At 43.0% G+C, this 14,946-nt stretch overlaps 2 protein-coding genes across 5 annotated transcripts in view; one reads left to right on the top strand and one right to left on the bottom strand.

Annotated features, from left to right (window-relative positions):
• SIK2 (salt inducible kinase 2) overlaps nucleotides 1-14,555 on the top strand; it is a 55,274-nt gene extending 40,719 nt beyond the window's left edge. For 2 of the 3 annotated variants that reach the window (XM_056322853.1, XM_056322855.1), the window contains exons 8-15: nucleotides 454-606; nucleotides 3,053-3,217; nucleotides 5,684-5,912; nucleotides 6,612-6,896; nucleotides 7,068-7,231; nucleotides 8,301-8,417; nucleotides 9,083-9,174; nucleotides 10,797-14,555. In XM_056322853.1, the coding sequence (XP_056178828.1) occupies nucleotides 454-606; nucleotides 3,053-3,217; nucleotides 5,684-5,912; nucleotides 6,612-6,896; nucleotides 7,068-7,231; nucleotides 8,301-8,417; nucleotides 9,083-9,174; nucleotides 10,797-11,388 (1,797 nt within the window). In that variant the 3' untranslated portion in view covers nucleotides 11,389-14,555. The remainder of the gene's footprint in view (nucleotides 1-453; nucleotides 607-3,052; nucleotides 3,218-5,683; nucleotides 5,913-6,611; nucleotides 6,897-7,067; nucleotides 7,232-8,300; nucleotides 8,418-9,082; nucleotides 9,175-10,796) is intronic. The other variant, XM_056322854.1, reaches the window with a different exon arrangement.
• Nucleotides 3,792-14,946, bottom strand: part of ALG9 (ALG9 alpha-1,2-mannosyltransferase) — a 77,751-nt gene continuing 66,596 nt past the window's right edge. Inside the window, exon 16 of one of the 2 annotated variants that reach the window (XM_056322856.1) lies at nucleotides 3,792-4,213. In XM_056322856.1, the coding sequence (XP_056178831.1) occupies nucleotides 4,147-4,213 (67 nt within the window). In that variant the 3' untranslated portion in view covers nucleotides 3,792-4,146. The remainder of the gene's footprint in view (nucleotides 4,214-14,946) is intronic. The other variant, XM_056322860.1, reaches the window with a different exon arrangement.

The following is a 14,946-nucleotide window of genomic DNA, read 5'->3' as shown; positions in this document are numbered from 1 at the left end:
CAGATATTTTAAACCATGGTGGATGCGCCAGTCTGAGTACTTTCTGCTAGAAGAAGCCAAAGTTTCTGTACTTTTGCAGAGGCTTAATTCCCTGTTGCTTCTAGTGATTTTGAACGGCCAGTGTATTCAGGAGGTCCTGGAGCTCCGTCCCTTCTCCAGGTTCAAATCGCTGCGGGTTCAGAGCAGCACCTGAACGTTCCCCACAAGTCCTGCTGCAGCCTAGAACATACCAACCTCCTCTGAGCTTGCTGCTAAACTACGGTCGATGCTTTTATGTGCCTGGCACTTTGGTTTGAAACTTTCAATTCACAACAATGTTTGCCTACGCCACTGCCTCTTAAATACTTCTTTTCCCACCCCTCATGGCACTTCTTTTTTTCTTCCTGGTCTTGTAGAACATAAAAGCTAATGCATAGTTGGCTGCACCCACACTTCTGTACTTCTCTTTTTCAGTCTCTGCAGAACAAGAGTTATAACCACTTTGCTGCTATCTATTACTTGTTAGTGGAAAGACTCAAATCACATCGAAGTAGCTTCCCCGTGGAACAGAGACTTGATGCTCGTCAGCGTCGGCCGAGCACCATTGCTGAGCAGACAGTAGCCAAGGTGAGATCTCATTCCTAGCAGAGGTGGGCTTAACACTGTGCAAGACATTCTTTTCTTTCAAAATGGTGTTTCTACACAGGCTCACTTAGAATCCATTGCTATTTTCTGATTTCTGTAGTATGGACACTTGCAGTTTCATTTTGGAAAGATGGTTTTGGATTTACCTCCTGTCAGAGCTATATGATGACAGATAGTTGTCTGGCATGCCTCCTACAACTGCTTCTGCTGCCTCCTCCCCACCCCCAGAAAAAAAAAAAAAAGGAATTTAGAGGGGACTGGTTAAGTTTTAAATGAGAAAGGGAAGTTGACTGCATTTTCAAGCCTAAAATGCAAACAATGGTTTTGGGTTTAGTGGGTATTTGCATGGTTTAACCTTAATTCCCAGTTAAAGGCAAAGTAATGCGCTTGTGCTTCTAATTGGAACACTTCCATTTTTGAGAATTCCAAGCCTTTTGCTGGGAAGTTATGGGTTAAAACTTTTAAGAGAAAACCATTTCTGGAGACTGTGCAACACTTGCAGTATCTTTAATGTGATTGACAAACGAGCTGTTGAATTTATGGAGAGCCCTGCTAGCATGGGGGCTAAAGGCATGCAGGCTCTACTTAGTGTTATAGACATAGTTGCTCTAAAGAGACCTGTTGAAAATAAAATTACTTTCTCTCCTGCTGTTCTCTAGATACACTTTCTGTCTCCCATGAAATGAAGCATGGCAAAGAATAGTAAAGAGGTACCCAAAAGAAAATATTAAGATCAACCTATCGGGTTAAGATACTACAATGAATTGGTATCTTAAGTACCCTATAAAAGTATAATTGTCATGAGACTCTTAATAAGTCAAGACTGAGAGATTTATTCCTAAATAATGTCATTTTTTTAAAAGATTTGCACCACTGTTTCCTCCTGTGACGCAGCAAGAGTCCGGTTTCATGGGAGACTTCACAGCACGGCTGCAAAACCTCTATGTGCATAGAGCTAATGTGATGACTGACTAATTGATTTAAGACTTAAGGATGTCACGTGTGTTTTATCAAGAGCAATTCTGGGTGCTCCTTACATCTGGTGCCAGCCCTTCCACTGCGGAAGGCCGTCCACTTAGTATCCTCTCTAATTATACTGACTGATTCAGCACAGGCTCTAAGGCTATTCAGTCTGCTTCTTCCTTAGTAATTTTCTTTAGAAAGAAAGGTCATGTACGGTTTATTGTGTATTATTACAATAATTTTCAGATTATTTTTTTACATGTTCTTTTGTTTCATTAAGATACACAGGCATTGTATAGCCTTTGATTTCTATTAATGCGTAACTGAAAACATGAAAGACTTGGCCTAAGATGACTCAGATTTGTCACGGTCTCAAGGAAATATTCTGAAGTTCACAGCCTCCTAGGTACTGATTGCTGTTGTATAGAACAAGTGCCCAGACTCAACTTGCAGGATACATCACAACTGTGCTGCTCCTTTTTCACTTGAGGCAGCAAGACATCATTACGTTTTGGAGTCGGTTGAAATTGCTTCAGCTCTGGAAACACAGGTGCAGGAGCAATGTGGCTGGCAAAGATTAAAGCCAGCTATTTTCTTAGGTAGTAGTTCTAATGGCAGAAAGACACAGTATTCAAAAGCAGATTATTAATGCTAAGGCATATTAAAAGCAGGTGGAGACAGATGAACAAGGAGGAGGACGAAGCCTCCTAGAAGGTGGTTCTTTACCAAATTCCTGTACTTTAGACCCGTATTACCACTTCAGTAATATGCGAACAGTCTTGGGACTGCAACCTTGCACTTAGATCCTGAGTAACAAGATAAATTTGTTTTCACGTGTGGTGGCACCACAGGCTCCTGTATAAGGCTGCTTGTTTCCTTTTGGACAGACAAGTTGTATGGATAATGAAGTTCAGGAAATTAAGGTTAAGAAACAGCGAAAACCACTGTTCTCCTAATTGTGCCATGCTTACCTTCCCTGAGGCACACCTCTACCTTCAACAGTGCTCCCGCTGTTCAAATGTCTTCTTTCAGATCCAGCCTGCTCTATTCTTTCTCATACTTTTTCCTACAGGAACCAATCAGTGCATGTTAGGAAAGTCACTGAAACTAACCCAGTGTCTCACCTCATGGTAATATTAAGGGGGTTTGTACTGAATATAAAAAGGAATTCTAGCATGTCAGAAGTTGGAGGGCACCACGGTGTCCCAAACACCGTCTTTACTGCTAGCCAAGTGCTCAGCTTCAGTAAGTCGTTAGCTTAATGACATTTGGGGTTTGGTGTGCGTTTTGGGGGTGGGTTGTTGTTTTTTTTTTTAAGTCTAAAGACTTAAGAATGAGGAAATAAATCTTACACTTCTTCTGCTTTGGAAATGCGCTAGGGATTTTTTATTTTTAATTTCTGGTTTCGTATGTTGTTTTCTACCTAAAATTGTTCTGGTTTTGGGGTTCTTAAAATCTTTTTTAGGCACAAGCTGTGGTACCCTCAGTTAACTTGCATTCACAAAATGCAAGGTTGTTGCAGTCTCCAGGTCTTCCCTCAGCTTCAGGAGCAGAAGCCTTTTCATTCCCTCCATCCAGCTGCCAGGGAGAGACAGCATTTATGGAGGAAGAAAGAGTTGAGACACCAAAGGTACTGCTTAAAATCACCCTACTGTTTTGTGAAATATCATTTAGGCTGAAAAAGATTGTTGCCTTTTAAATTACTGCCTAGTAAAAGCACAGCTGGTGTAGTAGCTGTAGCTCCTCAATAATTAATCGAAGATCAGTTCCTTCTGACAGGGCAGAGTTCACCATCCTAGCACAAAGTGCTGTGGAGTTAGGGCTGAAAAAATTGCTAATTCAAAACTGATGTCACTTCATTGACCTTAAGTACACCTCCTGGGTCTCGACAAGTCAAACACAAAGACCTTTAGTGTCTAAACACTGGATTTGTGCATTTCTTGTATCAGCTGGACAAAATATATTGTGCCTGTTTCTCTAAATTTAAAGTATTCTCTGAGCATCAGATTTCTAGGTATTCCAGATTCTTTTTCTAGCTCTCTTGCACATATCTTTCAATAGCTGTGGGTTTTTTGATTGCTAATCTGGCTCTCGTATTCTTTGCTTGCATTCCAATCTTACCCCACTGTCATTTGTAAAAGAAAAATCAGCCTACAAAAGTTGGGGGAGTTCTTCTTCTGAAATATGTTTTCATAGCTTCTAATACATATATGTGTGTGTGTGTGTGTATATATATAGCTTCTAATACAAAGGGTTCACTGCTGAGTATCTAGAGTAACCTGCTCATCCAAGTATTCATACAAATGAGACCAGCAAGGTGTAACGGAACCTTAAGAGGAAGCTTACCAGTTACCAGTTAGAGCTTTGGTGAGGAAGGGGCAATAGCTTACACATTTATGAAGTGTATTATTCTTCTTCTGGTGAAACTTTTGTTGTTCTCTCACGTATATTGTCACATTATCACTTCGATTTCAGCATGTTGTACTTCGCCTGGTGCCAGCAAAGGGTTTGGTTTCATGCTTGCCATTTTGAAGCTTTTATTGCTCACTTACTGGTTAGTTACCAACACCGATAAGTGTGGCTCTCGTTCTCCTCATTAAGTAACTCCTCGTGTGGTCTCTTACAGCTGGAAAGCAAAAAGACAGTTGGAAATCAACATTTCAAACTTCATTTTGCATCCCCCGTTTGCTTTTATAGATGCAGTTTGGCCAGAGTAGATCAACAAATGGTGACTACAGTGAGGTGTCAAATCACAACTGACTTGGGGATATTCAGTGTCTTAAGTATTATAGAACTTGTCTGCTGAAGACTTCCAAGCTTTGATCCATGTGCCATGGTAAACTGCTGAGAGCCAGCTGCCCACGTGGTATTGGTTCTCTTTTTCCTCTCCAGCAGTTTACTAAACACTCTTTCCAGCACTTTTGCTGCCGGATCAGTAAAAGGCATTTGAATGGAAAAGTCAAAAATGGAAAGTAAGGTGTGCAAGCAATTAAGCTTAAACATGTAAGCCATTAAATTAAAATAGAGGCAGAAGATGCAGAATTTCCCTGTGTAAGCATCATGGTTTTACTGATGCTCAAAATACCACAGAAATTCAAAGAAAATTCAGGAATTGTTCATTGACAGTTACATAAAATCACCTGTAGCAGTGCTGCCTGGTTTTATGCTAAATTAAGGTGTTTTTTCATCCGTATTTTACCCAGCCTGATCCTACCAAAACGGTAGGAGTGGCATGTGGAACAGGAAACTAATTAGAGCTTCTGAGGTACTGCAGAACACCCAGCCCAAAACTGCTTGACATGCAGGCTACGGTCCTCGAAACTCAAGTAGTTGCATATGGCAAAGAATTAGTGAAGGTACACAAAGACTCAGGACAAACTGGTTTGAAGAACAAAAAGAGTATTAAAATCCTAGGAGAATTTTATATTGCAAAGGTACCTCTAAAGGCCCTCTAGTCCAACCTCCTGCTAAAAGCAGGTCTAATTTCAAAGCTAGATGAGGTTGCTCAGTGCTTTATCAAGTTGAGTGAATCCGGGGAGGGGGATTCCACAGCCCCTCTAGGCAACCTTTGTTTGCAGAGTAGCACCATGAATCAAATGGACTTTTGCTAGAAAGGGTGCATTTATTGTATTCTTCTTGAACACATCTCCACAAGAATGCTGCAGAATTAAATACAAGACTGTTTTGTCATCATGCTTATCTGAGCGTGGTAGGCATAGTAAGGGGAAACAACAATATTGTACGTTTCATAAAATATTTTATATCTGTGACTACACTGGCAAAGGTTATTAATAACTTTAAAAAGAAAGGGGAAAAAAAAAAAAAAAAAGAGTCCTGGAGAGGACAGTACCATGGAAATAAGAGTATTTAGATTCAGGGAGTCAAGAACGTCAGTGGTGAGCCTACCTGGAGGGATTTGTCACATGCAATTCTTAGCAAGTCTTACTTAATTCAGTAGGCTATAGGGAGGTTTCACGCCACGTTTAGACCTCCAGCGTGCCTGCAGCCTACGCCGTGGCAGCGTTTTCTTGCACTCTGGGGTGGCCCTCTGTGCACTTGTTTGAAAGCTGTCCCACCTTCTCCTTGGGCCCTTTAGGTGAATGGCTGCCTGCTAGACCCGGTGCCTCCCGTGGTGATTAGGAAGGGATGCCAGTCACTGCCTACCAGCATGATGGAGACTTCTATTGATGAAGGAATAGAGACAGAAGGAGAGTCGGAAGATGACCCTGCACAGGCCTTTGCAGCCCTTCAAGCAGCTCGCTGCGGGAAGCGACGTCACACTCTGGCTGAAGTTACCAACCAGCTGGTGCTGGTGCCAGGCACAGGTACGCAAGCGTGGACATCTCGAGGCTCATGTCATGCTCTCAGCGCTCCCAGGCTGAAGAACACTAGGCTTTAAGAGTCACAAGCACAAGACTGAGTTTCTTGGGTTTGTTGACTTAGCATTTGCCATAAAGGCCAAGGGGAAAAACACCACAACAAAACACCCCAAAACCTGCTGTACAGACAGTATAAAGCCAAAGCAGCGAAATACACAGCTGGCTACAGTCATGTACGACCTCAACAGCAACTGGTGAAGTCTGGCAAGTTGGCTCGTTCTTTTTCATGTAACCAAATGTCCCCAAATCATTCATCCCCTAAAGATGTGCTGGCAGAGGAGGACAGTGGGGAAACAAAAAACCTCTGGATTCTCAGGTATTCCAAAACCAGCGAGATGACCAAGCCTCGTCAGGATTATCTAAGGTGGGGAGCGAACACTGAACACTCTCCAAACAAAATAAACCAGTGAACATCAGCTGCGTAGTATCTTATCGCTGTGATAATCTAAAAACCAGCAGTAAATCCCCATTCTGGTACTGCAAGTGTTAAAGTAAATTGTAATTTAAGAAACTTGATTTTGTTTGTTTCATTTCCTCTAAGACAGCCACTGTAGGCAGGAATAGCTGGAGCCTGTGACACTTCCTTTGCTTTGCTAAATTGCTGCTGCACTTTCCTTTTATTCTGGTTTTTGGGTTTTGTCACAGGGAAAGTCTATTCGTTGGATGAAAACTCATCTCTGGGCAGTATCGATTCAGAGTATGACATGGGATCCATTCAGAGAGATATTAAATTTCTGGAAGACACCCCTTCCTTGAAAGAAATGGTGTTAACTAACCAACAAGCACCCAGAATGACAACGCCTTTCATAGGTCTGAGACCTGCCAATCCAGCCATGCAGGCACTCACCTCCCAAAAGCGAGAGGCTCACAACCGCTCTCCTGTCAGCTTCCGAGAGGGGCGCAGAGCTTCTGACACATCCCTCACACAAGGTAATTATAACCATTGTTGTGACACGTCATACCTAGACGTAGTAGTATATGTACTGCATACACAGGAGCACCAAGACTTGGTGGTTACTCAGCTTATTTTGCAGTTGCTGTGCTAACCAGATACGAATTAACTAACTTTCTGACAAGCGTTTTGCTCAACTCTTTTTCCAGGAATTGTAGCATTTAGACAGCACCTCCAGAATCTGGCACGAACCAAAGGAATCCTGGAACTGAACAAAGTCCAGTTGCTGTATGAACAGATGGGATCAGAAGAAGAACCTTCTCTGACGTCAGCTGCCACCCAGCTGCAGGACCTCATTAATAGTCCTCCGCAGGTACTTAAACCAGAAATCAAGCTCTGTCTTTCAGGTGTTAATGCTCTGGGGCAGATAAGGAATGGATGGAGTCTTCCGGAGATCTGAGAAGAGCTAATTTACAGATAAAGTTCCCTCTTCTCCTTCCTCTCTTCCACAGAATAGAGAGTGAGCATTTGCAGGCTAGCCTTTACCATCTTTGTGGTGTCAGTGGGGTGGCCTCGTTAGCTCTCCAAATCCAACGTTTTATTATTGCTTTTAATCTGAAAGATGTTTTAGATTGAACATCTTTCCCTGTTGGAGCTGGTGTGGTATAATCTAAAAAGCACAGAGGCCGAGTGGTAATGGTTAGCCTGATTTGCATAGTGAAATGCTAAATAGCTTCTACCGTGCTCCTGGTTACTTGTTTCAAATGGAACAGGTCACAGCAAACAGGAATAACAAGTTTCTGTTAAACCCCAGGAATAAAATGGGTAAGAAGTCCACAGGCACTGTAAGCACCTGCTGTTCCAGCTGAAGCCTGCTATTCTTAAAGCTCCAGCTGTTGTTTTCTGACTGCTGAAAAACTTCAGTTCTGACAACCACAAAGTTGTAACGTTTTCACAAGAGTCTCTCACTTGACGTAAACACGCTGCAGCGCTTACGGTATTCTCACGACAACAATTCACTCCGTTCCCCTGTCAGCACTCTCCAGCTTACTAGAGGTGCCTGCTCCATGCACAGCTTCCCCACTGCTGCTGAGAGCTTTTCACCTTCTGTTTTGAAGCTGTGAAATGAGAGCTGCACGAAAGCCTGTTCAAAGTTTGGGTGGTTTTCTAACCCTGTACATTTCCTATTTCGGAGGGCAAGTCAGAAAATACATTATATATAGCACCGTTCAGTTACAGGTGTAAGCCCTTGCCATTCTGTAGCACAGACAGTTCAAAGCTTTGTAATGTAGCCTCCTCACGGTGCAGTGAAAGTGGTGAGTGACACCAGAGACCAGTCCATGTGGCAGCTATGAAACCTCTGTCAGGGGAAATCCTTAAAGAAAGGGCTGAGGCAGAAAAGCCTCTTCTGGGGATGAAACTTGTTCCTCTTCTCTCTGCAGGAGGAAGCATCTCAGCAGCAGCAGGAAGCTGCATCTGCTTTCCCTAACGGTGCACATCCCCCATTATTATCCAGACGGCAGAGCTTAGAAACACAGTACTTACAACAGAGGCTCCAGGTACCACACCTCACCTCCACGGAAGCAAACCAGCTGCTGTTACTACACGGCAGACTTTTAGATCTTACTACTCGGGAAAATCAGCCAGAGGCTGAATTGGAAATTATGTTGTATTTTTTCTTTTGTCAGACGCTGACCCTCGTTATGCAAAAAGCATATTACTGCTGTTTTCCTACTCAGTCTGTTACTGTATAGTAGTATTAAAGCAATCTGAAGTAACTGCCAGTGAGCACCTGTTACTGGTGTTGCACCCTATGAAGGTTACGCACCAGCATCTGAGGAGCCACTTCTGACCCCCTGGGGCTCACTGTTTCTCTCACACACACACACACACCCTTTTTTTTTTTTTTTTTTTTTTTAACCGATTTTCATATAGCTTTAGTTTATTAAAAAAATTTCCAGCTCACAGCTTCTCTTTCACTTGGGAAGAATCTTTCTGTGGATTTTTATGGCACTTTTCATGGTACATGCTATCGTGCAAAGACACTCTTTGTCTCAGGGTTGGAAGCCAATAAGCAGTAGTGGCTGTAGCTTTAGATCGTAGTTCTGTTGACAGCTTCGAGCTGAGCAGTTACACTGTCATAAAGGTAGACAGTCTTTCATTTGCTTAATTGACTAATGCATTAAATCAAATGCAATGTAAAACAGCACTGCCTTTCTTGCAGAAACCCACTCTACTATCAAAAGCTCAGAATACTTGCCAGCTCTACTGCAAAGAATTGCCCCGGAGTCTGGAACAGCAATTACAGGAGCACAGGTAAGAAGCTTGCAGACTATGGAGCTAAGTTATTTGTTCTTACTCTCAAGAGTAAGAAAAGGACTGGAACAATCCTTGTCCATTTAGAAATTCTTTGAAAAAGGAAACTTCACTTGAAAATTTCTAAGGACACAGTCCTCCTTTTTTAAAAGAGGGACAACAGCCCGGCCACCTGTTTACAAATTTCTCTGCTATGAGCTCTTCATCAGCTAACGCTGCTAGGGTGCAGGTATGCAGCAACACCTCATGCTTCCTCTAGTGCTGATGGGCCTACAGAAGCACAGGAGGAAGCTTCCCTACTACTTAAGAATGTTGTACTTAATTTTGCCCTCGTCCTCCCAACCACCCACTGCTTACAGCCTCCGTGTTGCTGTATTTATTGTAAATCAGAACATACATCGCCTGTTTCTGCCTGCTGGAAGCCCTGCAGGCATTGAGGTGTTTCCTGCCTCGATCCTGTGACCCTGCAGTTTTACAGTGAAGTCAGTCAATTTTTTCTTGTCATGTACGATCAGTTTAGAAGTGACAGTCCTCTGAAAAAAGTTACAGAGTGAGTAGATTTGAAGTGTCCCCATATAACTGCACGTATTATAGCAGACAAGATTTTAATTGCCAAGTTAAAGGGCTGCAAGCACTTTATGAGCTCATAATTTGGTAATCATCAAACATGTAAGCAAGATAAGTACTAAAGACAGTTCCTATCCCTGAGTCTTGTAAAAGAATCACAGAAAGAGAAGGGAGAGTAACAACCTAGCTGCGTGCTGTCTGGAACAGAGAGACTGAGGAACAAGGCTGTAAAAATACTACTTGATTTCAAGCAAGCAAGCAATCTGTAATTACTTTGTAGCTTACGGCCACTCCTGACAATTGTAGTTATTAACGCTAATCAAGAACTTAACTAACAGTATTGAGAGCGGCTTGGTGTACTCCTTTAAGAATAGGAATTCTGCATGGAGAGATAAGCTGAGAAGCAGCAGATTCATTTTCTGAACGCTGTCAGCGTGCGTCAGTAGTAGGTCTCCTATTTCTGCATGCTTTGGGAATTGGCTGGCAGGAGACCTCCACTTTGTCGTATCACAGGAATTTGTCAAAGGTAGCTATAACCTTGCATTGTGTTGTAAATTCTTCCTGTTTGTAAAAAGTCAAAAACATGGAGTTTCATAAAAGTTCACAGGGAGCAGCGCAGTTCAAGAGAAAAAAGACTATGGGAGGGGAAGGAGGCTTTGTTCATTTCCATTAGCGGCCAGCAACGCTGGAAGTCTTCGGCTCCCAAGTTCCACCGAGCAGGGAATAGCAGGCTTCAAATACAAATACAATGCATCTTATTCTTGGCAAACGAATTTAAACAATGCATGGGCTTAACTTCATGACACAGGAAAAATTCACTGAACGATTAAAAAGGTTATCAAAAAGAAGGTGTATAAACTTGCCCTCTGCACGTTTGCTGAAAGCTGAAGAATCTGGTCTGCTGTAAAATTTAATAAATGAGATTGCTCAGCAATTTTCCAGTTCTGTACTTCACTCCCTGCTGGAACTGTTTGAGTGCCTAGTATACACGATTCGTGCTTGCGCCTTAACACTTCCAAAGGCAAAAATAATTGCTGTTTATGTCCTTGATTCAGGCTGCATCAGAAGCGACTCTTTCTCCAGAAGCAGTCCCAGCTGCAGGCCTATTTTAACCAGATGCAAATAGCTGAGAGCTCATACCCAAGGTCAAGTCAACTGCCACTTCCATGCCAGGAGGAGCAGCAGCAGCAGCAGCCGCCGCAGCAATCGGCCCAGTTCAGCTTGCAGCAGCCCTTGAGCCCCGTGATGGAGCCTTCCTCAGAACAAATGCAATACGACCCCTTCCTCAGTCAATACCAGAAGGTACAGCTGGATCCACTGCCACCCTCCCAGATCACCAGCTCGTCACGGTTGTCATCACCGGTTCAGGTGCAGCAGCCACCACAGTCCTTACAATATTCCTATCAGACTTGTGAATTGCCTGTTGTCACCTCTTCTGAGCCAGACTACCCCGACCAGTGCCAGTATTCCATGGACCCAGCACAACAGAGCAGTGTAGCATTGCCCGACAGCCAGAGCGGCTCAGCATCTCATGAGTCCCAGTCAAACTATGATGCATTAACCCTCTCGGAATTGCCTGGACTCTTTGATTGTGAAATGATGGAGACTGTAGATCCCCAGCACAGCGGCTATGTCCTGGTGAATTAATGCCATGGGATGACTAACATGAGAATGGAAGACAGGACAAATGGAGAAGCATGTGAATTTTTGGTTTTTTTTGTTCCTACCCCAAAGTTCATGGTTATTTTTCAACCCTTGAATTAACAGGGGAACTAAAAATCCACCTGACTGGGAAAAAAAAAAAAAGCAGGAGGTGGCATGAAGTGTTTGGCCACTAAGCTCCTCTTGCTGGTGGCAGGGGCTAGAGAACAGATAGTGCAGTTTCATCCCACAAAGAACTAGTTTGCATAGGAGGAGGCAAAAAAAGTGAATTTTAGAGGAAGGAAATAGCCCCCTTAAAAAAATTTGGGGAGTTTGTCAGCATTCACCTAACATTCACTTGGAGAAACAAGAATGAGTGCGCACTGCATTGTACTTCTTGGCAATAAAAGCAATAGTTTTCATTGAAATTCAGGGTAGATTTGGGTCTGCGCTGACGGCAACTGTAATACTCTGGAAACAGTAGCGTGAGGTGGAATCGAAGGAAAGTTGCGCCTCGGCATCTGATTGCTGGTTAAGCTACTGATCTGGAACTACTCCGTGGGAAGTCTCAGAGATCACCAGGCACCTCAGGCAGCCTCCACTTCCTCCTGCTAGCAAGGAAACAGTATTTCCCGGGCCTGCCAAGGAACTCTTAACTGTCCGCTAAGGGATGCTTCTGGATCTCTGCTAAGTGACATCTTGACTTTGTCAAAATACACCTGGAACTGACACAGGGCACCACAGTGGTTTTTAGAGACCTCTGGGTGGGGATCAGAATACTAAAGGATAAAGGATTAGCTAACAGAGATACAGATGGTAAGAAGTATGATGAGAAAAGTCAAGAGCTGCAGCCAATGGCATCAGAAGAAAAAAAAAAAAAAAAAAAGATTAAGAAGAAAGATCCACCTGGGTGGCTTTTGAAATCAACCCTTTTCGCAGGCGGGCCTTTGTGGAGGGCTCTGTCTTGGAGAAGTTCCGATCACTGGAAAGGATCCATCTGTCCTTTGGTTGCATTTTAAAAGCAAGCAAACAAACTGTGTTTTGAATTTGCAGTACGTGTTGCTGGTGGTTTATTGAGCTTTGTATATTTGGACAATTATTTAGGGTTTTAGAACTTAAGGATAAAAACAATGAGCTTAAAAAAACCCCTGTGAAGTGATAGTGCTGTGCCTTTTTCAGTTCTTTATCAGCCTATATGCTTTTTTCTGAAGAAAGTAGAAAATACCCCATCTATATCCTTGCTATAGCCAAAGTCCCTTCAGAGCACACGTTCCACCATGTGGAACATAATGTTTAACTTTCTGAGTGTTTTGATTGCTCATGTATATACAACATTGAAAGTATTACAGCAATATTTAGCATCACAAACTGTTGATGTATCAACCATTTCAAAAATACTAAACCCAACAAGCAGTTGTGCCTCCAGAACTTTCAGTCATGAAACAGAAGTCATAGGAGGATTGTTTAGGACTCTGCAGAAAATTTCCATCTCTGGTTTGGGGGTTATTTCTAGCCTTCAGGTATGGGGGGACATTACAGGCTGACAGATGAGGTTCACAGGGTGACAGTTCAGCCCTTTTCTGAGCAGACATTTAAGCACAATTGCAGGTTCCTTAAAGCACAAAGAACGGCAGAGAAACTGTGCTGATCACATACGTAGAAAACACCGCTGTTTGCCGGAAAGTTTGGTGAGCTAAGGTCTTTGATGCCACAGATAATGGGGACGTAGAAAGGTGGATAATCGGCCAGCATTTACAGCAATAAGACCACGTTTAAAGGTGGGACAGTAGGACTTTAGTCACTGCAGTGCAGGCTGCGTGAAGGACGAAGGGTTTAACAACCCACAGAAGGCACCTGGCATCCCGTGTGCTGCAGTCAGAGAGGAGGCAGCTCCTGTTGCTCCGTAGCCTGCTCTGATACTGGTCCAGTTGTGATACTGGTCCAGTTGTGCAGCTGGACTCAGCCCGTAAGCGCTCAGCTTCTACCTCTCGTACCACAAGTGATTCTCAAGGCATCAGCGAAGGAGAGTTGGAAGAACAGGGGTCGCATCCATACCCTGCTTATGTGATGCAAGATGAAGGGGGCTAGGAAGCTCTACTTTAAATAGTTGAAATAGAAAGAAAAGGGTTTTATTGTGCGGTTTGCCTCCCAAAGGGAACTCGCTGACACAGTAAATAGCTACGGAACACAGAAACCCCCATGACACCTTAAGTGACTAACAACGGGAAGGGAAACAGCTTGACAAATGCTGCAGCATAACAGACCAGGCATTTTGCTACTTAAAAAAAAAAAAAAAAAAAAAGGGGGGGGGCAATAAAGAGTTCTGTCCTTTCATTCCTTCTTCCCTACCCCACAGCATAATAAACACTTCCTAGAATTTTCATACCTGACCAAGCACTCAAGGAACTATAGTGAAAACGGCCGACGGGACACGCAGCTCCGATGGAGACAAGCCCGGTTCTGCTCCGGGGGGTGGGTTACTGCCACGACTATAACCACTTCCTTCCCCATCCAGCTTCAGGATACTGTACATTTCAGGACTCGAAGATAAAAATAATTCTGTTCTGGAGTTCTGCAGTTCATTTACCAGGATGTGCCAACTAGTCTAAGCTCATCTGAGCTTTGCAGCACTGGTAAGGGGGAAGCTACAGTGTTTTTTAATGTAGTTCAGCCTGACTCTTCCCCTCAACCAAAAGCATATTTAACATTTCATGTAATTTCCTTTAAGCCAGTTAGACTAAAAGGCTTCTAATGCCTTCTAATACGGCAGAGCATCCGTTGGGCACCACTTCGTGCTACTTTGAAGTGGCTTTTTTGTTCAAATCTGTTATGTCTAACATTAGAGAACTGTGTACACTACTGTTAAGAGTAATTATTAGCTTTATTATCTTGTATTACAGACTCCTTTGAAGAGACTTTGGTGTGATGTATATGGGGTAAAAATTTCATATGGAGAAAAGTGCAATATGTGTGTGTGTGGTACGTTCTTTAATGTATTTTTTTAAGGAGTTAGAGGGTTTAGTCTCTGCTTTGGGATAAATGCACTAGTTTTGTGAACTCCAGGTTTGGCAAGTTCATCTGTAGTATTTACATGCAACTGATAACTCTGGACTCTGTAAAGCAATTACAGTGTATTAATACAAAATAAAGAATATGTGCATTTCATTTTTAAATACCTAGCGAGTTAAAGCAGCCACTGCCACTCTTGTGTTCTTAGTGGCCTCTTTTTGTATTATATGGAGGTTGTTTTCTCTCTGAGGCACCAAGTGACAAAAGAAAACTGATGCCTGCTGCGAAGGCTGGATTTTCTAGACTGAAGTTTGCTACCTCTTATTTGACATATTGGGGCAGTTGATACGACTGACTTTCGAAGGCAAATATGAATGCTTTGTCCATTCTAATAGCTTCAACAACAAAAAAAAAAGCTGCGTTTCTTTACTGCCTGCTGTGCCATGGAACGTCAGGAGCACGCCTCTGACACAGGCAAGCTCATCTGTCAGTGTGTCGCCTTGACTTTGAGAGAGGGAAAAGTTATTCTCAAAACTTACTGTTTTGACATTTTTC

This window comes from Falco biarmicus, chromosome 20 (genome assembly GCF_023638135.1).
Source record: "Falco biarmicus isolate bFalBia1 chromosome 20, bFalBia1.pri, whole genome shotgun sequence".
NCBI classification, from domain to species: Eukaryota; Metazoa; Chordata; class Aves; order Falconiformes; family Falconidae; genus Falco; species Falco biarmicus.
This window is presented reverse-complemented; position numbering and strand designations above follow the sequence as displayed.